Source organism: Lissotriton helveticus, chromosome 7, assembly GCF_964261635.1.
Source record: "Lissotriton helveticus chromosome 7, aLisHel1.1, whole genome shotgun sequence".
Taxonomy (NCBI): domain Eukaryota; kingdom Metazoa; phylum Chordata; class Amphibia; order Caudata; family Salamandridae; genus Lissotriton; species Lissotriton helveticus.
The window spans coordinates 1483088547-1483114834 of NC_136068.1; the positions used below are offsets into that span (position 1 = coordinate 1483088547).

Sequence of the window (26288 nt, forward strand, 5' to 3'; positions counted from 1 at the left end):
CTATATCTAAAGCAAAGGGTGAGTACACCACCTTGCCCCAGCTGTCGTGCAGCCAGTTGTGTCAGTTTAGTTAGTCAGCCCAGGGGTGGCATAATACATGCTTCAGCCCCTGGGAGACTTCTGGGTACACCTCAGCCCTGGGTACAGGGACTTGGAGAGGGCCCAGTGCCAATTCAGTACCTGAGTACAATTTGGATAGAGAGAACAGCTAGGCTGTGGGTCTGATTAGCAGGCCCACAGCCAGGGAAAGTCGTAAACCAGTGCAGCAAAAAGCAAAAATCTGGGTGATCATAGGATTGCAGACCCTACTCTCCTACATTATGCAAACGCGCTCTGCATTTATATTTATTCCACGGTCATTTCACAATTTAACCAAATGAGTTCTTGGTTGTTCCAACTGTAATAAACGTATCCTCGCTATATTAACATGTATTTTGGAGGCTGCCTGTTCTCTGTTTTCATGTTGATATTCAGATGGCCATTTGACCTTTTTAGTTTGAGCCTAGAGCAGCGCATGAGCTGCTTGCTCGGTTTTTAGTAAGGGGCTTTTCAAAGTGCTACCTTTGCCGGCCACCAGCTTGCTGTTACGCGCACAAGCGCGTGCAACGTGCACAGCTGCCCTGCCATCTGGCTTTCTACAGCGCGTGCATCCCCTCCCCCCTCCCTTCTCGTCAGCTTCAGCAGGCGCTTGTTCTCCTTTGATCCCTATCTTTCCCTTTCTCAATCTCACCCTCTCCCTGCCATTTACAACTGCGTCCGCACCACTGTGCCTGCCCCCACTCCCCCCTCCCATTCCCTCCTCGTCTGCTTCAGCGCGCGCTTGTTAACGTTTACTTTGCGCCTTGGACGCCGGTCGTCTGTGCTGGTTTTCTTACTGGAGTCTTTGGGGTAAGCATTGCACCGAATACTGACGTTTTTTGATATATTTACTTAACCCCTTCTGCACTCCGGCCTCCGATAGCGGATTCACAAGTGCGGATATGTTTTTTTGTGACCGGCTCCATCCATTGATGTAATTTTACATATTGATGAGACGTTTGTGCGATTAAGCATACACCAGTCACTGGCTGATTTACTCATTTTTCCCATCTCTTTTCCATTCCCACCCCTAACTGCTATTCTTACCTCCCAACCTTTACTGTGAAAAAAACATGGGCTTGTTTACCAGCGGATTTTCATGTTTCGAATGTTTTATTTTAGGAGTCGTTTCCTTTACCCACGTTGAAAAGGTGTACATCCTTAGTACTGCGATTTCTAAAAATGTTTGTTTATCATACCCCTTAGGCCCTTAGGCTACTTGCCTTGCATTGTCCCCTGCAGCAGTTGTGACTTGTTAATACCAGTGGAAGGCAGCAGTGTCTTTTCAGAGAAACAAAGTAATATAAACACAATTTACCAACTACGCACTTCTCTAGATCCTCCACTTTGAGGAAAAAAACAAGTGATACTCCTAGGTTAATTGGGTATATTTCATTTGTACCCTTTTATTTTATTATTTTAAGTTTTTTTCATTATTTCGTGTGTGAAAAGGACACTTAACGTTTTTGTTCATTTACAAACACAATACATTTCTACAACATAAACACACCATTTATATATACACAAATATATTTTGATATATACACAATCATTTTTTAACAGTGTATTAACTGCTCGCACTTTTTTTTGTGTGAAAAGACAAAAGTCACGCTCTGGACTCAAGGTTCAAATAAACAACAAACAAATGCAACAAGAATTTCTTGTAGAAATGTATTGTGTTTGTAAATGAACAAAAACGTTAAGTGTCCTTTTCACACACGAAATAATGAAAAAAACTTAAAATAATAAAATAAAAGGGCACAAATGAAATATACCCAATTAACCTAGGAGTATCACTTGGTTTTTTCCTCAAAGTGGAGGATCTAGAGAAGTGTGTAGTTGGTAAATTGGGTTTATATTACTTAGTTACCTATGGTCCAACCAACTACATGTCCCAGGACCTGACTCCCTGTTTTTGCAAATTTTCAGAGAAACAAGCATTCATGCCACCCACTCACCAATGCTGTTTCAGAACTGTACATTCAAAACAAGTGAAGAAATTAATACAGATTACGCCTTTCTTGTGTTTGTGTTTTGTGCTGTCATAACAAGATCGAAACAAGACATGTTAATTTTCGTCATATAAAGAATTCTGCAGCTCAGTTTAATCTATAAACACCGGTTCAGCAGCATTCCTTGTAGGGCGCCACAATCATGACAATGAACCATTCTTGTTCCCAAGTGCCTTCACAATGGAGGCTTGTTTTTCACTGCTGCAAAGTGGCTTAAGCCTGGGCCATCTCTCTCTACAATTGTGACCAGTGCCAGTACATTTTTTTTGTCTCTGAAGTCAAAGGGGAGCGGCGCCATAATTTACCTAAATTGTTTGCAGGGAGATTGCGGGATGTTGGGGGCTGTTTGGAGATAAATCAAGGAACGGGAAATACTATTGTTCATCACCGTTATCAGTGCTGGCTGATGAGATCAGAGAAAGAGAGTGTGCGTGACAGATGCGGTCTCCGTCTCACTCTGACTTCAACCTTTCTGAATCCAATAATACAGACCACTAGGTTAATGCACATACTACAGAGCTCAGCATGCAGCGTAAAACATGAAGCTCAGGGTTTGCAATGCTGTGGGGGCTAACTGAGTATTTGATCCTTCTTAGGTCAATGGACTGCGCTCCGCCTCTTGTTTAGGTAGTACTGGGGGGCGGGGAGGGTCCCTATAATTTGCAGCAACAAAACGTTTTTTTTTGTTCAGTCCTCATTACTACAGGAAGATTTACAAATAAGTCGCAGAGGAAGGAAAAAACGGGAAACCTGTCTGTGCTGTCAGACTATTTTTTGCAAGTTTTGTAACCTTTACCGTTAAACAATCATCGTTTGTCTTCAGCGCCTCTGTGACTCCCACATTTTTCATAACTTTACAACATAAACGTACAATTCAACATTCATTAGCGTGAAAGCCAGTCCTTTCATTGGGCTGTGATTCGCCACGCCATGTATATACGAACTGCATAGCTAAGCACTTAAAAGGTCACAAAGGTGAGACCTATTGGCTATGCCAATGCTTGTTATATTAACTCCTTCCGTGCTCATGACGAGCTCAGCTCGTTATGAGGCACGGTTGAGCTGGTCATGACCGTTGGAATGTTCGCACGCGGGTATAATTTCCCCGCTGTGCTGAACGTTCGAAAACGGGTGTGGTCATGAGCACAGCGCCGTCGTGCAGCGTGACCCACCGCACAGCAGGTGAAAACTCCCCGCAGCGAAGGGGTTAAGAACCCTGAGGGTGAGGGCAACAACGGAGAGCCCGATAGGGTTCTCCACTGTTGCCCATTTATTGCAGTATTATACCTCTACTTGTACTTTGTACGCCTTTGTAACTTGCACACGCCACTTTTTTCCTCCTGTAATGCACCGTTTGCTAACTCTTGTATTTTGTTTGCTCACAATTGTCACGTTTACCTCATGTAACTTAACGTTTGCTTTTGTAATTTGTTCACTTGTATTTTCTCCTCATGTATCATTAACGTTCCTATTGTGAAGCGCTCTGACACCTTCGGGTAAAGTCCGCGCTATATAAAAACGCATAACTAAATAAATAAATACTTTTTAGAGCTGTTGATGCTGAGCACCAAAAGGACCGGACCCGGCCCACTTGAAGCCCTGGTGACATACCAAAGCATTGTAAGAGCAGTACGCCCACTGGAAGTTTCACAAGAGTATACACGAGATCCAGCTCATAGACCTAAATCGCGTAAATGAAACTTAAATCAAGCTCTCTGATAACAGAGGGGAGGGAGGTGAGCAATCAAACGTGTGCCAGTCGGTGCACCACTTATTACCACAATCTGACTGACGACGAAGCTATGAAACGAAACTGCGTTTTCGGTTTCCTTCTCCTGACTGCCTATAAAGCAAAGGGATGCTCATCTGTGTAGCCAGAGAGAATCGCCGGGTTAGCAGCAGATTTCTTAGCCAAAGACTGTCTTATCTATTATTATTTTGTAATGCCAAATATTGTATGCGAGAACAGGCTACCTAGGTCGACCCTCGGACCCTGCCCCAGTCCTGGTCTTTCAGCGGCTCGCTCGTTTGACCTTGGCCTCCTCCGGTCTCATAAGTTTCCGGTGCGCTGAGGCCGACTTCAAACCAACCCATCTGTATTGCAGAGGTCTCATCCCGCCAAGTTACGGACCCCGCCCCAGCCCTACCGGCTGCTTTGATACATTTCTGAGGTCCACAAAGGTAAGACTGAGCATGAAGCACTGGGTAGGTCTGCTGTAACACTCCTCGGTGTCGGGGGCCATGGCCAAGAGGTATCGGCGCTCGGAGTTAAGTGTTGGGCCCCAGAGCGTAAAAACAGCAAGGTATTCCCAAAACAGAAACGTCCCCATTGCTCCCAGAAACAGGGCAGGGAAGACGAGTGACAGACAGCCAAGGGAGGGAAGGGCGGAAACCAGCCCGGGGTCTGTTTTATTGGGAGCGGAAATGGAAGGAAGAGGCGCTTCTTAGAATCTCTAATATTTAAAACAATCTCAAACTGTGCGATGACGTTGCAGGGTATTAAAAACTACTGTAATTTAGTTTCATTTTTAGTTTTTTAAATGTAGCGCCCCCTTGATATCGTCCATTTCCGGTGCTCCAAGTGTCTTGGATACGAAGGCAGAGCAGAGGGCTGAGAGAGCAGGAGCAGGTGCGAGGCCGTCAACGGGTGGGGCGGGGTCGCCAAGGGAAGTAGCAGCAGACACGTGTGGACCGAGACTTTTGCAAAACTGCATGGATGGAACCTAGGGCTGACTGAGGTGGGGGGACGGAGCGCGGCAAAAGACCTCTCAAAGGCATGCTGAAGGTGTGTTTGCGGGCCTGAGGCAAGTCGCTCGTGAGTGAATGGAGCGTGGAAGTTGTTGTGCCTATCACTTCACAGAACGATGCGTAGGCCAGTGTCTTGTTAGACGTATTTTTCGGGTAGCAAAGCTTGGTTGGTTAATGCTATCACTTGATGCATGCGGCTGTAACTGGGTGGTCCATGCTTCGGGGAAGTAGGGACGTGGATTTATAGTGCTAAGAGGTCTAAGCCTGTGACAGAAAGTACTGTATTTTTTTTTTTTTTAAACACATTGCACACAGTAGAAGCAGGCTGTCTCAAAATGTGCAAAAAGATTATTTAAATGTTTAGTGCTTTCAAAAGTTATGTTTTATTTTGACACGAACTCTACCTACTGTAAACCTTTTTTAGAGGTTTCCATTAAAAGGACAATTTCCAGATTCTGTCAATTAAAGCGTGTTCTTGCTTCCTAGCAGCACTTATGCTTTCTGGTTCAGCAATTGCACACCTTCATGTTATTTGCAGGTAGCAAACACCCTGGAGAGAGGGCTTGTTTCTTCTTTTAGGTTTAAACAGAACACTTAATTTTTTTAAAGAGATGCAACCAAGTACAAAAGTAGCAAAATGTTGATTAACAATAAAAGAGTTAAATCCATATTATAGAAAAGAAACGTAACTAGAGTCAGAGTAGTTGCACATATAAAGAAGGTTACAATAACTATGATAGAAAGGTAAGTAGCGTAATAATAACATGACTAAATATGTAATATAAAAACAGGAGATCTTAATACCTTGTAAAATATATCAACAATTTAAGGAATAATGGCTGTAAACATGCAATTAGAAAAAATAAATAAATAAATATACCAATAAGACGATTCATTTTGGTTTGGGGACTTCTTCCAGTAATGGATGATGTTGTGCAAACTTTTGTGCAGAAGTTTCTAAGAAAATAGTTCCAAGGGACCATATATGTTCTCTTTTCAGTAGCAAAGACCTAGGAGAAACGTGTGCACAATCTAGTTGATGGTTGTAGCAAACACTATACCACCAAGCTTGAAAAGACAGTTGTATGGATTGTTTCCGTTTTTTTGTTATTTGTTGGAATGCAACTGCAATCAATAAATATACAACATCTGTGTTATATGAAAGCGTTTGCCATTGTTCAGAGAATGTACCTAGAAAGATTTCTGTAAGTGAAAAAGAAAAGTGAGTGTGAAAGAGTGCATTGATTTGAGACCATATCTTCAGCCAAAACTGGTGAGTGAAGGGACAAGAGAAAAGCATGTGATATAAGTCCGCATGAGTAGCGTTACATAACCAAGAATTTGGGACAATTGTGGATTTGAATTTATGTAAGGACATTAAAGTAAACCAAAGTCGATTTTATATATATATATATATTCACTGAAAAAACCATAGGTTATAGACCATATATAGTTAGGAATTAGCATTTAAAAAACCTTATTTTACTCACACAAAACCATTGAAATTCCATATATAGTTAGTTGCACTAACTATATATCGCGCACCCGCAATCCACTGCTGATCATGTCACATATTACATCATTCACGACATGGTCAGTGACATCACTGATGACATCTCAAATGACATCACTGATGACATCACTGATGACATCTCAAATGACATCACTGATGACTACATCCAGTGACTGTATAATTCTGTAAAGTTAAAATATGTCTTACATATTGAAGAATGAGTGGATGTATAAGTGTCTTGATGAAGGATTTAGTAGGGGCATGGCTGACTGTATGAGTGACTGATTAAATGTGTCTCACTGAGTGCATGGGTTAGTGACTAAACTGTCTTAATTTGTGCATCATTATGTCTGTTGTTCTGTAAACTGCTGCATGTGTTGATCATTAGCTATATGATTAACTGTATGGGTTATTGATTGGTTGCCCAAGCATTTGTATGGGAGACTGAGTGTGTGTCTGGGTGGCTGGGAGGTGTATGACTCTCTGCATAGATGTGTGAGCAGTTGATTGACTAGATGTATGGGTTCAAAAGTGCATGTGGAAACAGCTGTATGGGCGGTTGACTGTGTGCATGAGTGTATTGGTGAGTGAATGGATATCTCAGTGCTACATGTCAAAGTAAGTACATATGTAAAACACAGTACATGTGAGAGTTGACATATATAAATAACTGTGCATAAGAGCCAGTGAATGTGTGAGTGGCTGTATGGATCATTGTGAACTTGTATCCAGGATTGTATAAGTGAGTAAATATGTTTTAGTATATGTTTGAATAAGTAAGGTGTGTATAACTGTATAGTTGAGGAAATGGAGGTGTGATTGATTCTTTGCATGACTGACTAAGTGTCTGAGTAACTCCATGGATGAGTGACAGTCTATGAGTGTCTGTTTACACTGAGTGTATCTAAGGTTATATTAGAGTCTGAAGAGGTTCATCGTATTATCACATGAATGATGTCATCAGTGATGTGATCAGTAATGTCAAATGAGATGTCATCAGTGATGTCATTTGAGATGTCATCAGTGATGTCATTTGAGATGTCATCAGTGATGTCATCAGTGATGTCATCTGAGATGTCATCAGTGATGTCATCAGTGATGTCACTGACCATGTCATGAATGATGTAATATGTGACATGATCAGCAGTGGATTGCGGGTGCGCGATATATAGTTAGTGCAACTAACTATATATGGAATTTCAATGGTTTTGTGTGAGTAAAATAAGGTTTTTTAAATGCTAATTCCTAACTATATATGGTCTATAACCTATGGTTTTTTCAGTGAATTTTCAAGGTTTTGTAAATGCTAATTCCTAACTATATATGGTCTATAACCTATGGTTTTTTCAGTGAATTTCAATGGTTTTTTAATAGCAAATATCATAAGCTGTCGAATGTCAAGTACGTGGTAAGTGAAAACATTTTCGTGTTTATGCACACTGATCTGCTTTGAATGGTGCCCCCCCCCTCATTTCTATTAGGAGTACTCTCTCTTTGCAGATAGTGAAAGGTAGTTAACGCAGGCCTTTGCCCCCGTTGTAATGCGTCGTGCCTGCTTCTCTCTCCATTTGATTGATTGTTACCCAAGTATTTACTGTTTTAGAATTAGTTCTCTTTGGTTCATTCTCTATTTACAAACAAACACAGAGTCGCAATACTCTGTTTAGTCTTTGCAGATAACGAAAAATCGTGTAAAAAAAAAGAAAAGGAATCGAGCAAAATCAGTTGGCCACTAATGGGATCTCTTTTTGACCTCGCTAAAATAGAAACATTAGGAACAACCCCTCATGACAAATACAAAACTAGTGAGATGAACTGAACTCCACACAATGATGGCTGCAAAACAGCTCGGCTCCGCCACCCACCCCGCCCAAAATAATGATAAAGAGCGGCTGCCATGATTGGTTGCGGAATGGCCACGACGGAGCTACGAAATGGTGCTGCTCTCATGCTAACCCCAGCTTCAGTCTGAAACATCCAGAAACACTGTAGACTACCAATTCGATCAGTTCCGGTAGCGCCCCAATGTAACCCGGTAGAGAAGAACTAGCCCTCCCCTCTTTGACTGATGGTTCTTGTTGCCTGTCCCTTCTGTTGTCATTTAACAGAACTATTTAGCCTGCTGAAAGGGGTTGTGTTCCGACCGCTGGTTGGTGGAGACATTTTGACTATATTCTGGACCTGCGTTGTCGCGTAATGCGTCATATGACGCGCCGCGTTAGCGCATCCGGAAGTCATCCGGGGCGCGCAGCGCGTAACGTAAGCATAACAGGTCATGTGACTTGTTAATAAAACTTTTCATTGGTTCATTTTACTTTTCTTATTGTAATGATGAAAGGCTTGGTCATATGACCTAAAAATTACGCTTTTCATTACTTCCGAACATTATTTTTTCTTAAATATATGTTATAATGTTCCAGGCTAATGTACTTTCCCGGAAATTTTACAACTGTCCTGCAAGTAAAATATATTCTTTTTTCGAGAAAAAGAGCGTTTCTTCGTCCCATGACGGAGCCGTTGAGCAAAAGAGGGTCGACCTGCTGTCTTAGTCGCCGATACGCCTGAATATGAGATTCTTATCGATCACTTTATGTTGCAGGAATAGAAAACACAACAGCCCTTGACCATTTATCTTTACTGCGTTCCTTCGTAATATACCTTTTACCCTTCATGTAATTGGTCTGCTTTATTTCACTTGCCTTTTAATGATTCTAAAACAGTGACTATTATTAAAAACTTTACCAATGTATATACTACTACCATGTTTTCTTTTAAAAACCTTTATTGTGAAAATTTCATTATACAAATACGAGCCTATAACCACGTGGGCCTGCCACGGAGCAAACTGTAATCGTATATGATGAATAGACATTTACACTGTAGAGGAACGTAACGGGCGGGCCATTAGGTTGCAAGAACTAAGGTGTCTAACAGTTACGGAATCGGTGGACGTACATTTTATAATTAAAATACGACAGGGCCAGTTACAATAAAATTATCTAGATATACATTTGCGGGCAAGTACCATGGGTGACGTTAATTCGAACTTTCAACAGTACAGTAATCAATAACACATCAGAACTTAATATCAATAGGGATGTCGAAATATTCAATCAATTCTCGTCCCCGCCCGCCATGTGCTTCAAAACTGCATACGTATCTCGTGATTTCAAGGTTCTGCAACCAGTACACAACAAGGAGTTACGGGTCCCATTTATTCCGGCGCCATTTTGGGCGAGGACGGGCAGGTCCAGGATATAGTCAAAATGTCTCTACCAACCATCGACTATGATGATGTTCATATGCTGTATTTATTAGAGTAACACTCATCTGTCCACATGAAATTAATTTGCCACAATCTAAACATGTCATTTTAATCTTTCCAAAGTTCTTCTAAATATTTGGGACCGTTTCCCTTGCCTCTGAAGCTCTCAGTGCCACTTCTTTGATGAATGTACTAGCAGGTCAGGGGTTCTCCTCCAAATCTCTCTTTTATGCAGCACTATAATTAATTGGTGCCACCTCTCCATATGACGATGCATGGTATAGTTACCACAACTATATTTTTTTTCGGTTCCTCTGGAGAGTTCATCGTGGCAGATGAAGCGTGTAACGTACCGGGCATTTACCTTTTTTTGCATGTACAGGAAAGGAAAAAAAAATCGAGCGTCCGAGTTCTAAGGTGTCCCAGGGCCATTTTAGTGGACCAGGCCCAAATCCAAAGAACAGGCCGCCATTTTGAGAGTCCTCTTGCAGCCGCCTGTCGCTGTAGCATCAAGAGCAGCCGAAACTCAGCTGAATGGCAACTGAAACGGTAAAGGGGCGCCCCACTACAGCAGACGAGCCTCCACCTAGGAAGGCCCATTCACGCCGGCTCCCCCCCCCCCCCCCTTCGGGCACCCCACGCCGTTATTCGGAGCAGTATTGTAGGATGGCCACACCAGTGCGGCAACTTGCTAGACATCACCTCGGTGGTAACCGAATCTCAACGCCTTGTGGTGTCTTCTATTCAGAAAACATTGTTATGCTGCCTTCGACCTATTCGCCGCAAGTGCGCACACAACTCAACTGCATAGCTTGCTAGACACCACCTCGGTGCCATCCGGATCTTGGAATGTCAGCGCCTTTTGGTGTCTTCTCTTCAGAAAATATTGTTGCGTTGCCTTTGGCCCCATTCGCACATCAGTCCGCTACTGACGCCATCTCACAGGCTAATGGGGCGCCCCACGCCGACTTTCAGCATTGTAGGATGACCACACCAGTACAGCAACTTGCTAGACATCACCTCGGTGCCATCCGGATCTCGGCGCCCCACTGCAGATGAAGTGCCTCTCAACTATGAAACCACCACGGTGACATCCGGATCTTGGCGCGTTGTGCTGCCTTCGGCCTATTCGCACATCGGTCCGCTACTGACGCCATCTCACAGGCTAATGGGGCGACCCACGCCGAGTTTCAGCATTGTAGGATGACCACACCAGTACAGCAACTTGCTAGACATCACCTCGGTGCCATCCGAATCTTGGCATCTCAACGCCTAGTGGTATCTTCCATACAGAAAAAATTGTTACGCTGCCTTTGGCCCCATTCGCACATCAGTCCGCAACTTAGACATCACCTCGGTGCCATCCGGATCTTGGCATCTCAGCGCCTTGTGGTGTCAGTCAGAAAATATTGTTGCGCTGCCTTTGGCCCCATTCGCACATCAGTCCGCTACTGACACCATCTCACAGGCCAACAGGGCGCCCCACGCCGACTTTTACCATTGTACGATGGCCACACCAGTGCCACAACTTGCTAGACACCACCTCGGTGCCATCCGGATCTTGGCATCTCAGCGCCTTGTGGTGTCTTCAAATCAGAAAATATTGTTGCGCTGCCTTTGGCCCCATTCGCACATCGGTCCGCTACTGACGCCATCTCACAGGCCAACGGGGCGCCCCACGCCGACTTTCAACATTGTAGGATGGCCACAGAAGTGCGACAACTTACTAGACACCACCTCGGTGCCATCCGGATCTTGGCGCGTTGTGCTGCCTTCGGCCTATTCGCACATCGGTCCGCTACTGACGCAAACTCACAGGCCAACGGGGCGCCCCACGCCGACTTTCAGCATTGTAGGATGGCCACACCAGTGCACCTTACTAGACACCACCTCGGTGCCATCCGGATCTTGACGCGTAGTGAAGCTGCAGCAGCTGCAAATAAGCTTCAGACAGTGTTACAACCGCTGCTCAGAACTCTCAACTATGACACCACCTCGGTGCCATCCGGATCTTGGCATCTCAGCGCCTTGTGGTGTCAGTCAGAAACTATTGTTGCGCTGCCTTTGGCCCCATTCGCACATCGGTCCGCTACTGACGCAAACTCACAGGCCAACGGGGCGCCCCACGCCGACTTTCAGCATTGTAGGATGGCCACACCAGTGCGGCAACTTGCTACACACCACCTCGGTGCCATCCGGATCTTGGCATCTCAGCGCCTAGTGGTGTCTTCTATTCCGAAAATATTGTTGCGCTGCCTTCGGCCCCATTCACACATCAGTCTGCTACTGACGCCATCTCACAGGCCAACGGGGCGCCCCACGCCGACTTTCAGCATTGTTGGATGGCCACACCAGTGCGGCAACTTACTAGACACCACCTCGGTGCCATCCGGATCTTGGCGCGTTGTGCTGCCTTCGGCCTATTCGCACATCGGTCCGCTACTGACGCCATCTCACAGGCCAACGGGGCGCCCCACGCCGACTTTCAGCATTGTTGGATGGCCACACCAGTGCGGCAACTTACTAGACACCACCTCGGTGCCATCCGGATCTTGGCGCGTTGTGCTGCCTTCGGCCTATTCGCACATCGGTCCGCTACTGACGCCATCTCACAGGCCAACGGGGCGCCCCACGCCGACTTTCAGCATTGTTGGATGGCCACACCAGTGCGGCAACTTACTAGACACCACCTCGGTGCCATCCGGATCTTGGCGCGTTGTGCTGCCTTCGGCCTATTCGCACATCGGTCCGCTACTGACGCAAACTCACAGGCCAACGGGGCGCCCCACGCCGACTTTCAGCATTGTAGGATGGCCACACCAGTGCTGCAACTTGCTGGACACCACCTCGGTGCCATCCGGATCTTGGCGCGTTGTATTGCCTTCGGCCTATTCGCACATCGGTCCGCTACTAACGCCGCCTCACGTGCCAACGTATTTTCTCCGCATTTTATACCCTATGCCGCATAACAGGTCATGTGACTTGTTTATAAAACTTTTCATTGGTTCATTTTACTTTTGGTTTCCTAATGATGGAAGGCTTGATCATATGACCTAAAAACAACACTTTTCATTGGATGAAAACTTTTTTTTTTTTCCCAAACGATGAAAGCCCCACCTTGTTTCTGGATGTTTCAGACTGAAGCTGGCGTCAACATGAAAGCACCACCATCTCGTGGCTCCGTCGTGGTCATTCCGCGAGCAATCATGGCAGCCGCTCCCCACCAGAAGCCTGCAGGAGTCGGGGGCCCCCAAAACTTTTGTTGAATCCTCAAGGCGGAGGGGACGCTTTCGAGAATGGGGTCCAAGACCTAGCAGACAAGCGTGCGATTTCCAAGGTGTCCCAGGGCCATTTCAGTGGACCAGGCCCAAAAAGGAAAGAGCCTGCCGCCATTTTGAGAGTCCTGTGACAGCCGCCTATCGCTGCACCGCAAGAGTGGGCGCAACTCAGCTGAATTGCGGCTTTTGACACAGTGGACCAAAAACGGACGGAATGGCAACTGAAACGGTAAAGGGGCGCCCCACTACAACAGATGACACTCCACCTGGAGAGGCCCGTTCACGCCGCCTCCCCCGGGGCGCCCCACGCCGTTATTCGGAGCAGCATTGTAGGATACCAAAACCAGTGCGGCAACTTACTGGACATCACCTTGGTGCCATCGTTCTGCTGCCTTGGAACTATTCGCACAACAGTTTGCTACTGATGACCCACCCCCCACGACGCCCCACGCCGTTATTTGCTGGGTGGCAACTTACTAGACATCACTTTCGTGTCATCTAGATTTCAACGCGTTCTGCTGCCTTGGAACTATTCGCACAACAGTTTGCTACTGATGACCCACCCCCCGCGACGCCCCACGCCGGAAATCTGGACGTTGTGCTGCGTTGGGACTATTCGCACAGCCGACCGCTACTTCGTTGTTTTTCCCTAAAAATGTGTATATGTTATTACTATTTTTGTTTTCTTGTATATATTTATAAATTATTAAAGTTTTATAATCTTACTACTTTGTCGGAGTGCTATATATTTTTAATGTGACACATAATTGTAAAAACTTTGATGTACAAAGAGTCATCCCTGGAATCTTCCGCTTCAGGCTCAGTCCCCTCCCCAATCACAATACAGGATGGTTTTCAGATAATAGCAACGCTTCTGCTGTGACGGATCTCATCGAGTGTGGGCCTTGATCTACTATAACTCCTTTGAAGAGGGGTGATTCTTTACAGCTGTGGCCATAAACTACATCTGCAGGGCTAGCTGATACCCTAGGACCAGCCTGGACAATCGGACACAGAGGAAAAGGAGTGTCAGAGGGTGCGGTAGTGAATAGGGCGAAAGGGAGGTGTCGGGCGGGCACAGGGTGTGATTCTCAGGGAAGAGCAGCGCAGATGGGGGGAGGTTTATTACCCATGCATAAGACAGAGAGCGAGGGTGACCACTGCCTGGGGGAGATGCTTGCGAGGGTGGGGAGCCATGCTAAGGATCGACAGCGTGCACAGAGTGGGTCTGGTCAAGGCATCTAAAATGGCTGCCGTGCACGACAAAAGTGTGGCATTTGAAAAAAGACAAGATGGCGCAGACAATGTTTTTCAACACTTCCTGATTTCCTTCGAATCGAACGTTAACAGACGTTGGGGCATATTACCAAAGTTAAGCGATATTTATCCCTAACGATGCTTAGCAACGATTTTTTTACCGTCAGAAATTATCGCAGATAAACCTTGCTATTATCAAGGTTTATCGCAAATACGATAAAAAACGACCGCAATGCATTAATATCGCTGAAAACTCAGCGATATTCATGCATTACCGAGCTAATGCTCTTAGCCATGTTATCCACCTCCCATTGGATAACATGGCTAAGAACTGCTCAGGGCAGGTGCTAGCTTTTGGAGATATTCGCGCTTATCTCGAATATTTCCAAAAGTTGATAATAGGAGATAGCGATGTTAGCGACTGTTTCCAGTCGCTAACATCTTGGCATGCCCACTTTGCATGTCATTAGTGATAAATATCACTCACATGCAAAGTGGGGCCCAAGATGGTCGCTATCTCCTACTAGCGGTCGCTAACTGGTGTTAGCAACAGCTAGGTAATACAGATATAATTTTATCTCCGCGAAGCGGAGCGCTGTTACAGATATATATCTTGTTTTTGAACGTTAATTTCTCAAAATGCACTGAACCACATATATTGAGACCTAGCAAAGGCACATCGGGCTACCAGTCCCTAATATTTTACCAAGTTTCGTGCAAATCCATTCAGCCGTTCGATTATTATTATTATTTTTTTTTTTTGCCCCGCGGGGCCCTTTTAAAACCTCCACATCAAACCTAGGGGGTCAGGGAGGATCTACTATGCCCCCTTATGGTCATTTGCCCCTTCGCTTTGGCCTCCTCTTGTCTCTCGATCCTACCGAGAGACAAGATGGCGGCCGCTACGGACTGTTTGGAATGTTTACAGACACCGGAGAGCCAATCAGCTTCGCTTCGCAAAGCTCCGTAACGCGAAAAGTACGCGAAGCGGTGCGCTGTTACAGATATATATCTTTTTTTGAACGTTAATTTCTCAAAATCCACTGGAGCACATATATTGAGATCTAGCAAAGGCACATCGGGCTACCAGTCCCTACAATTTTGCCAAGTTTCGTGCAAATCCATTCAGCTGTTTTATTATTTATTTTTTTTTTTGCCCCGCGGGGCCCTTTTAAAACCTCCACATCAAACCTAAACGGTCAGGGAGGATCTACTATGCCCCCTTATGGTCATTTGCCCCTTCGGTTTGGCCTCCGCTTGTCTCTCGATCCTACCGAGAGACAAGATGGCGGCCGCTACGGACTGTTTGGAATGTTTACAGACGCCGGAGAACCAATCAGCTTCGCTTCACAAAGCTCCGTTGCGCGAAAAGTACGCGTACTGGAGCGCTGCCCGGTCCGCTGTTACAGATATATATCTTTTTTTAAACGTTAATTTCTCAAAATCCACTGGAGCACATATATTGAGACCTACAAAAGGCACATCGGGCTACCAGTCCCTACAATTTTGCCAAGTTTCGTGCAAATCCATTCAGCCGTTCGGGCTAAAAGTGAGGCCAACCGCCCTATGGAAAACTCAATGTTAAAAACACGTTTTGGGACCCCCCTTTTTTCTCGGCCCCCCCTTGACGAACCCCCCCCAAATTTTCAAGGGCTGCTCAGAAACAAAATGTGCCATTTTCCTGAAAATTTCAGCCAATTCCGTCCACAAACGCCAAAGTTATTAGACATAGAATTTTCAAAAATCCCATAGAGAAAAAATCCTAACTATATATACCTACTGGCGACCGCCAGTAGGTAATATATATATATATATATATATATAGAAAAGTGTTTGTGTCGTTCTGGCTGATCTTGAAGTTTTACAGCTTTTTAGCTGACTTTGTTCCGATTGGAGTTCTATGTTAGTTTTAATTCTGTGTTCAGGGAGGGTGTTGGGGAATTAGTAAATAGATGAAGCACTAGATTCGGCACTTAAAATGCAAAGAATAGTACAGTACGTTGAGGTAATAAAGGAGGTGGAATAGAGGATATTGAGAAAGAAGATACAGTTTGGACTAATATCTTAAATTTGCCCAAAATTTATTTTGGCAATTTTATAAAGAGATTGTGCTTCAGAGAAAGTAAGAAAAGTATTGTTTGAGTAAATTTGATGGGTCCAAAGGAGACCTTTGTCTCGCCAAGCCTTCCAAAAAAATGGGTTTGTTTTTAATTTTTATAAGGCGATGATGCCAAATCGAGGAATTATGAAATCGGTCTTTATTCGAGAGGTGCAAAATTAGAAAAGAGTGAAATAACTTATGGGTAGTTTTATGCATAGGTGAAGATAAAAATTGTTCTTTGTGAGTAAATGTAAGAGATTCTTCGAAAGAGAATGGAGAAAGGAAAGAAAGTTCAATGTCTTTCCACAATGGAGATGGATCAGAGATGGATTGGTTTAAAGATTTAGAAAGTTGTTTAAGAAGAAAAGCATTATGGTAAAGTTGAAAATTAGGGAAATGAACTCCACCAAGCGATTTATTCAATTTGAGAATGACTAGAGAGATACGTGTTTTTTTTCTTATTCCATAAAAAGACAGATAAAATAGAATTCATTTTTAAAAATAATATGAGGGAAAGCTGAGGGGAATAGCAGAGATCATATAAAAAATAACAGGAGCGAGCATCATTTTAATAGTGCCAGGTCTGCCCCTCCTAGATGAATATAGAGGATGCCATTTAGAAATAGAAAATGTGGAGAGAACTTGAGTTATGTTTAGTGATGAAGTGTGTTTGATAGAGGGGGTAAACCAGAGACCTAAATATTTTTTTTTTGGGGGGGAATTCCATGAGTAATTGGTGGAAGCAAAGTCTTGCTTAAAACACAAGATATTGAGAGGTAGAATTTCACATTTATCATGATACAGTTTATAACCACAAATTAAAGGAAAAGCATTGACCTCACCAGTGAAAGCTGGGATAGATTGTTCTGCCTTAGACATCTATAACGCAATATCATCTGCATAGACACTCATTTTAATATGAAGTTTATCATGTTGAAAGACATTTATGTTAGTGTTTTGTTTAATTCTGGCAAGAAAGGGCTCTAGTGCGAGAATGAAGAGAAGTGGGGAAAGGGGACAACCTTGGGGGACACCTCTTTCTAAAGTAAGAGTTAGAGATGGCGCTATTGGCAAAAATAGAAGCTTTGGGTGACATATACAATAAGGAAATATAAGAAATACATTTGGGCCCGAAGCCAAACCAGGACAGTGTATGGAAAACAAACATCCAATCCATGTGGTCAAAAGCTTTTTCCGTAAGATGCCATTGTTCTATATAACAATTGTGGGCTGGATTCTATGGACGCTGTGCGACCTCTGGGGTGGGAGGTAAGGGAGGGAGGGTGTTAGCGGTTAGAGTCCTTTGTAGCCTTTAGCTATGTATTTTTGTTGTAACTCCAAAAGTCGATTGCGGTCTTGATACTATATGGTTCAATTCTGCAGTTTTCTCTGGGGTGCAGAGCCCTGCAACATATGTGCAATTTGACAATAAAAACGTTCTTTCCGCATCCAGAGGAATGGCTGCAAGTAAATGAGCGTATTTGTTGGATTTGTGTAGTATATTTAAGAAAGTTCTAGTGTTATCAGAGATATTTCTTCCTTAATGAAACCAGATTGTTTTTTACAAATAATGGATCGTGGCGTCGGGCTCAATGTATTTTCCTAAGGGGTGAATGTTTGTTACTGGCTGCAAGTAACCAAGCTGATAGGTTTTCCTTGCTCTGAATAATAGAGGATTGGGCTGGCGGGACTGTGTTGGTCAATGTCTCGAGGAATTGACTTTTATTAGTATTGTTCGAGCTCCTCGCTACCGTACCGTCGGAGGCAGGGGTTTCGGTCCTAGTGAGATTTTTGATAATAAATTTAATCAGATGATGATCGGACCATGGGCAAGGGACAACCACCGGGTTAGACATAGTAAGGTTGGCTGTCCATGCCTCATCGAGTATGTGCCCTTTAATGTGGGTAGCGACGCTCACCTGTTGATTAAGATTTAGCCCTGTGAGTAGGTCAGTAAATTCAGTGTTGTTGGCCCAATAATTAAAATCACAGATCAATAGAATGTTTGCGTGATCTGTTATTAGGTGGGCTATCTGTTCGCCCAGAGATTGTGGGAACAGTGGAATATTCTGCGGGGGCCTATAGAGTAAAACACAAACCATGGGGGCAGCGTCCGATTCTAATTTGATCACCAAATTGTCTACTGATGGTAGATCAAGAGGAGTAAGTGCCGTGAACTTCAAGTTGTGGCGTATCATGGCTGCTACTCCTCCCCCACCTTCCCCTGAGGGCGGTTGGCTTGAAGGATATAGTAGTCCCTATGTAGTGCAGCTAGGATGTCAGGGGAGGAATCCTGTGATAACCAGGTTTCTGTTAACAGAAGGGTGTCCGGTTGTTCAGACTCCAGTAATAGGTGTATGTCCAATTTGTGTTTTACCATGGAGTGGGTATTAAGGTAGATAACAGAAAGCACCTGACTTTTGTTTCTGTCCTGAGTTTGGGTGCGACCTGCAGGGTAGCCAGGGTGTGAGAGTTTGGGGAAAGAGGTCCTAATTTCTATGATCCCATTCTTGGACAGGCCCGTCATGTGGATTAAGTACAAATTTCTCCGACCGTTTCAGATTGGTTGATGAATTAGTTGTGAATTGGGCATAGTGTCTGGCCCCTGGCCATTTGCGGACGGGCGCAGATGGGCTTGCCTTTGGCACGCCACCGGCACGCCCGCTGAGCTCAAGGCGCTGCTACTGGCATTTGAATGGCCGTAGTCTGCCTTAGCTCCTCCCCCCTCCTCGATGATTGGCGCCCGAGTGGGCGTAGCACCAGGAAGTGAGCATGGCCGAATTCAAGGCACGTGGAGCAGCTAGCGCGATGAGTTTGTCATGAGCATTCAAATTCAATACAACACAATTTAAAAGCAGTTTAAAAAAACGCAATAAAGATGAATGGGTAAGAACCCTTTGCCTTTTCATAGGCTTACCCAAACATTTCACATTCAAGGAAATAACACGTAACTTCATTAATCAACTATATATTATAAACATTTGTAGAATTTTACAGCAAATCAAGAATGCAATAAAATATCCGCAATATTTAGAGAAACAAAAAATGAGCACAGCAACAGCCTTGAGACAAGATATGAAGTGGGAAATATTGAAATAGAAAAAATAAATAAAAGGAAGAGAGAAAAGGGAAAGGCAAAGGAAAAGGGAGGAAAAGAGATCAATAAAATAGATAGAAAAGACAAAGCCTACCAAAGACTCAAACATGGGTGGAGGGTGTTGAGGTCATAGAAAGAAGACGAAATAGCCAGTTACGAAACTCCGGTAGAAACCACAAGGAGGGTATTATTCCAGACGAACAATATAATAATGGGTCTATCAGGGAACCGTATCTAGGAGGGAGAGACATAAGGAAAGGAGATAAGGTAATCAAAATATATCATAGAAACATAGTAAAACTAGTTATCTTTAGTAAGGGAGAAACAATTATCAGTTCGATCTTGCAAATGCCATGGATTCTTCTCTGCAACTGTCAAGAAATTATTGAAGTAAGGCTGGATCATCGTATGTGGCTGTTTTATTCTTATAAATCACCTTAAAGGGTCCAGTATGGAGTAGACCAAGTCTGTCATTCAGGTTACGTAAAGCTGGTCTCATGGCTAAGAAGCTTTTCCATTTGTCTGCCGTCATTTTCGCATAGTCTTGTGAGAAAAATAACTGGGAACCTTGCCATGAAATGTGATGTTTGATTTTGACTGCTTGTAGGACCTTCAACAAATCCATATATTCTAAGAAGTATAGTATTACGCTTCTTGGTTTGCGCCGAATAGAAGAATTCTGAGGAGAACGACCTAGTCTATGTGCTCTCTGTATGTTTAATGTTGGAGATTCCGTATATTCAAGGACCTGTGGCAAGCCATTTTGATAAAAGGAAATGGGATTGGAGCCTTCCAATCCTTCAGCCAAACCATAACTTTGCAGGTTTTTGAGCCTGCTTCGGTTTTCTACTCGCTTCTGTAGTTGTAGGATTTCTGCTTTCATAGGATGCATTTTTTGAGAGGATATTTGCAGAGATTCCATTTGACGTACCACTAAATTAATTTTGTTGTCAAGAGTAGACCATTTATCTTCTAGGGCTTGTAAACGTACGTTTGTTTCTTCCATATAGGTTTTAAGTGATCAGATCTTGTCCGGAAGCAATTCTAAGGAGGCTGGTGGTGGAGATGTGGTTTGTGAAGGAGGCTCTTTTTTTAAATCTCTTTAGTATACGACAACGCAGAGGAGGTTGGCACTTTAGAAACATTTTTCCCATCTGGCAAAGATGGGTGTGGAAGAAGAGTAGTAAACAAGGGCGTAATGGCCATTGTTTCTGTAAAGTGGGGAGGTGCGACCTGTTCTGATTCCTCCATGTCACTGTGCAATACTGAAAAAGGGTTTGAAGTAGGTATTGTAGTGGATTTAGTACATGGAAATGGGATGGATTTTGAAGCAGCACCTCCACCAAATTTAATTCTCCCCATAGTCACAGTAAAAGAAGGGGAGTTACTGTATAAAGTTTTTGAGAGAGTTGCTAGTCAAATGTTTTGAGGTTCACCTATTCTTGTGTACTTTGAAAAATTAATAGGGTTTTCTCAATGTGAAGGAAAATGGCTGTGCACATAATAGTGCAAGTGTTAAAGAAAATAAGATGATGATGCTGTTGGCAGATCAAGAACAAATGTCATTTGTAGAGGAGGAAACTTCAACAATATTCATTGAGAAACTTAGCCAAGAGGCCAATTGGCAAGTTAAAATTGATGTCTCTTCAGAAATGACAGAGATTGCAGCAGAGCAGATAAAGCGCAGGGAATACAAAATGGCAGCGGCGAATCCAGTCACAGAGACGCGTCGTGCATTCTAAGTAGAAGAGTGCTTACCACGGGCTGCGAAGGGTGTCATTCAAATCCAGAGGAGTTCATTTAGAGAGTATTTGGGTCTTTGAAGGTGTCGGGGCGCTGCCACTGCCGGCAAAACGAAAGTCCTTGGGTCACCGTGCAGTCTCTGTGCGGAGCGGCATCAACCAGCAACCATCTTCCCTGGCACCAAACCATGCCCCTAGTTTGTTTCTTCAGCTGCCTGTTCTTTCTCTCGCTTCAAGGTAGAGGAGTCCCTTCTTCTCCCCTTCTCAATCCTGTGACAACGCAACTGTTAAGGAACAGTTTAGTTTTTAAAATAAAAAATATGGGAACAGCACACCAGGAAGCAACTCCAAGGCACTCCACAAGCAAATGGATGTATTCATCAATCTAAACCAGCATGGAGGTACTCTGAAACCATTTTATGTTCCACAACATACAAGCTTCAGGACCAATGGACCCCGGGCACACACCGGGCAAAGCTTTTTAAGGGCTCTTGGTTTTAAGAACAGGTAACATTTTAAACATCATTGATTTTGACAGGTTTTCTTCAAGTCGGGAATATCTCTGGTACAAGTGGGGTTTCAACAGTAGAATCTTCCCTCGTAAGCTGAGGTATGGGGGGCCAAGTACACATTTGAAGGCCAGACTAGGGGCATGTAGCACTTTGTATCTGTGCACAAAGTCGTTGTTTACATAAGGTGTGAGGTCCGTGTTTAACAGTTATTTTAGGTCACTGATTTGCAATTTGCAATGACGGTCAGAATAGGGGCATGACTGGGAGACCCGTTGATATCCAAAGTACGGCTTCTGTATGACTTCCCCACAGCGCTGGAAGGGTTCATATCCCAACACTTCCAGATAGGACGAGGCATGCATCAATGCTTCCCACTCTTCCTACTCCTATTCCTGTTGGAAATGGGGCCTTTGGCTTCTGCCATCTACCACTCCTCACCTATTTCTAGCATCCTCATTGCGGGCGGCCTCTCCCAAGATCTACCTTTATGCTGATGACATTCTCCTCACCCTACGAGACCTCAGCAGTTCTCTCCCAGTGTTGCTGAACATCATAGACTATTTTGCGGCATTTTCTGGCTGAAAAGTTAACTGGGACAAGAATGAAGCCCTCCCAGTGTTGACGTGTTCTACCATAGCGGCGATTCACAGATTCACATTCTGCAGGAAAGCCTCTTGACTCAAATGCCTGGGCATATTGGTCAACAGGGGCCTAACCAAGATGGTCACAGGCAACTTGACCCCCCTTATTGCATAGATGAAATGGGACTTTGAAAAGTGGTCCCTACTGGGCCTCTCTATGTGGGGCAGGTCACCGGTTGTAGGCTGTGAGGATGGTCACACTGCTGTGCTTCACATATACGCTAGGCATGCTCCCCATCACAGTACCACTACGCTCCGTCTCATTGATACCCGGATACGAGCCTTCGTATGGGGTAACACCTACCCTGGCCTTGCCGTCTCCAAACTACTGGCGCATAGCTCTTGTGGAGGACTGGGATTGCCCTCAGAGGAACACTACTCACTGCCCTCTCTCAACTCTCCTACCTCCTGCGGGGCACCTCAGACCCCCCATAATGAGTGCACACACAGCACTCTCTTCTTGCTTGGGATGACGGTCTAGGCCTTATTTACAGGACCCATTCATCTCCGCCCTCCCATCTCCACCCACATTGCAGGCAATGTTCAAGGCCTGGCTACGAGCTCCTGACCTCTTCAGAGTTTACCATGGGCTACAGAAAGGAGATCCACTTTGTGGCAATGACAGCCTCCTTATCATCAGCAGACCCCTCTACAGGCCGAGTAGGAGGGAAGCGGGGATCCACACAATGGACCAGCTGTTATCGGACAGTGATTTCAAGTTCTTCAGCCGCCTTGAGAGAAACTTAGCCCCCACCGGCGACACTCCTGGCAATACTTACAACTGAAGCATTGCCTGAGGCGACGTCTCCCAAGCTAACACCCCCAAAAAATCCATAAACATTAAATGTAATGTGAAAAAATATATATGTAAACACCTCTATTACACTGGCAGCAATAACGCTAGGAAAGTTATGATTAGGTCAGAGTTTCCCAGGAAAGTCATTTTTTGTGTCCTTAATAACTTTAGTGTAGTTTGATGAATCAGTATGAAGCTTTCCAAAAATAAAGTTCATCCACCTTGGGTTGTTACTGGCAAGTTGTATGCTGATCTGTCCAGTGGGGGGCAAGAAAAAAAACAGTGGATCCCAAAAACACAATTAGCAATTTCCAATTTCATTCCTATAGGTTTATTTGCTACTTGAGGTAGAAAAACGCTAATTGGAAGTACATCAGGTTTGACCTAAAGTTAAAACTTTACTCAAGGAGAAGTCGTTTTTTTGTTGGTTTGGTATACATATGTTCAGTAGTTTTAGAGAAATTAGCATTTACAGAGGAGTTTGGTTGTACCTGAAGTGGTTAAATTCTAGAAACATTTAGGGGGGTCATTAGGATAGCGGGCGGACATCCTGCATTCCTGACATTGTGGCGGGCGGTGCACTCAGCACCGCCTGCCACAATGCCAGGAAGGCATGTCGTGCACTTCCATGCACAACATGGCAGGCACCGCGCTGTCCCTGCCATGTTGTGCACAGAACTGCAGGGGGTCCCAGACAGCGCGACCATGTAAGCAGCTTTTCCGCCTGGTCAACTCTGCGACCGGGCGGAAAACCGGCAGAAGTTCTTTCCGTCTCCCGGGCCCCCCCCTCTTCTGCCCCCCCCCCCCCCCCCACCATGGTAATGTGGCAGGGGGTAAATGCAGAGCGGGTGGAGGTTTTTCACGGGCAGATGGCCACCGCCATACGGGCGGTGGCGATCCGCCCGCAATCCTAATGACCCCCTTGGTGTTATCCAGACCATTTAGGATCTGAGAATATCCTTTAATCCAATGTTGCAAAAAATACTCTGATCCTATTGGCCGAGTGAGCTTTATCTCCTGTCCGCCATGTTGCATTAACAGATCCAATATTGGAACCCATATACAAAGTGATCTGATTGGCTGGGGTGCATCATGCAAAAATGTTATGGCCACGATTACAGGACGTGGTCTCCTTGTCTTGAATAAAAAATAAAAAGGTCGTATAGGAGGGCAGGCTGAGCACATTCGGACTTCAGGCCCAAATGGGGGTATCTTGTACTGAAGCAAAAAACATAAGAGTACTTTTTTTTGTATTTACTGATCTTTTGCGACTGCCAGCAAGCCCTCTGGTACTACAGTTCTAGAGTTTTGGCCCATGGAACTGTCAAACCTTGCAGACTTTGTAGACCACCACCAGTGCTAGCTTCACAGACTGAGGAGTCTTGCTGTGTCGTAGCGGAGGTGGCACAGCATCAAGCTTCTATCCATCGAGTAGACCCCCCCCCCCCCAAGCGGCCAAGTTTCTACAAATGAAGGGCCCTGCTGCACTGGGGTCCAAGGTGGAACTATGTCAAGCTTCTATCCACTGGGTAGACCACCAGTAGGCTGAGATTTGCACTGCACGGATCTGCAGCACTGGGCCCAAGGCAGAGTTGTGTGCAGCTTCCATCCAGTGGTAGACCACCACAGACTGAAGGGAATGTAAATGTAAATGTCAAGGTATTTGTAGAGCACACTGCCACCAAGCGGTTTCCTGGCGCTATTACTCATACCGCTGTGGAACCCTTCCTGGCTTTCCCTGTGAAGTGAGGTTCAAAAATTAACGAAGGTCCCAAGTCAGTAGACAAGGAGAGATATGTCCTATTTTGATGTTGGTCTTATGGGAATGGTCTTGAACCCTCAAGATGTTAAATTTGTGATTCGAACAATTTTCTACAAAATTAAACGATTTAAAAAAAAAATTCTAAAAGGATTTTTCTTTTGGTTCAACTAGAACGGATGTGAATTCTGCGGGAAAGGCAAATGCACAAAGATGTGTGATTAGTTGTCAATTCCATACAAAAGTTATACACTATGGTCTCTAGTATAGACACAGAAAAAAGCAGATTCTACACAGTTACTTTAGATACCTATTAGCAAGTATTGTGACTACAATTATTCAACATATTATAAAAATTAATGCTTATCAACACAATTGTTTGGTAGCGATATTTAAATTTTATTACACTTTACTCAGTACACATTTCTGTTAAAAACAATAAATTTAAAAACATTTAGCAAATCAACATGATCATCACTATAATGTTATGATAAAATATATATATAAATGTGCAAACAAAGAATCAAAATGTCGACGCGGCGTTTCGGCTTTCTTTTCTACACCTTCTTCAGGACTGATTCTAGACAATTAAAATATTAAAAACACAAAATTACCAAACAATTTTTTATACATCTGTATCTTGTCACATTTCACTTGCCCTATTATTTACATCATAACTCGTTTTTTTAAAAATTAACATGTGTATATGTCTACATTTTCTGTTTACATTTTCTTTAATGTTTAAGAACATACTTTTATTCATTATTGCACACTTTATTTGCCTTTCCACTGGGGAAATATCTGAGGAAATATCTAATGCTAAACCAATTACCATGCTCCCAACATCAAAGTAATACGCGCTCTCTTTGCTTGCATGCGTACCTTTTTGTTCCAGATGGAGTTATTGCCCATATGGAAGGAAATCGCTGATTAGCGGAGAGTCCTCTATGAATGTGGACTTTAGTAGATCGCAAGTTGCTAGAAATTATATGCAAAGTTACGTTGTCTCTAAAATGGGGATATAGGTTCATATCAGTAACTGATTCATTTTTCTAGTCCCGCTCAAGCTTTATTAGGCGATCAATCCCATTAGTACATACCTTATGAAAGAGGGGTACCATCAATTCCCTCTAGGTTTTGATTACCCTATTCATATGTCATAAGGAACATGTTTTCACTTTATGTACCTGTTAGTATAAAGAGATAATGTACGGGGTTGTTTTCAATCGTTTATCGCCCTGTTATTACGCTCTGAATTAATTATTTTACGATAAGTAAGTTACCTTTGTATAGGCTGTGGTATTGCCGCTTTTTCGCTGCCAGAGGGAGCCACCGTTTTATATATAGGTATTCGGCACTATTCTTTCTGTGAAATTAAAATTAATGTCCCCTTTAATCTGTTGCATATTGAAAACTGATGCTTTGGTCACGATCTACATTGTACGTGAAAATATATTTTGGGTTAAACTCACCATGGGTGCCGGGTGTA

At 44.0% G+C, this 26288-nt stretch overlaps 1 protein-coding gene across 4 annotated transcripts in view; it reads left to right on the forward strand.

The window, feature by feature from the left end:
* Positions 1-3940: 3940 nt before the first annotated feature.
* LOC144770403 (sacsin-like) overlaps positions 3941-26288 on the forward strand; it is a 210032-nt gene continuing 187684 nt past the window's right edge. Inside the window, exon 1 of one of the 4 annotated variants that reach the window (XM_078654908.1) lies at positions 3941-4271. Coding sequence is in view for 1 of the 4 variants with exons in the window: in XM_078654907.1 (XP_078511033.1) it covers positions 4332-4393 (62 nt within the window). In the remaining 3 variants the exon portion in view is untranslated. Of the gene's footprint in view, positions 4272-4295; positions 4394-4615; positions 4720-4789; positions 4876-26288 lie in introns of those variants that run through there. The other 3 variants (XM_078654907.1, XM_078654909.1, XM_078654910.1) reach the window with 3 other exon arrangements.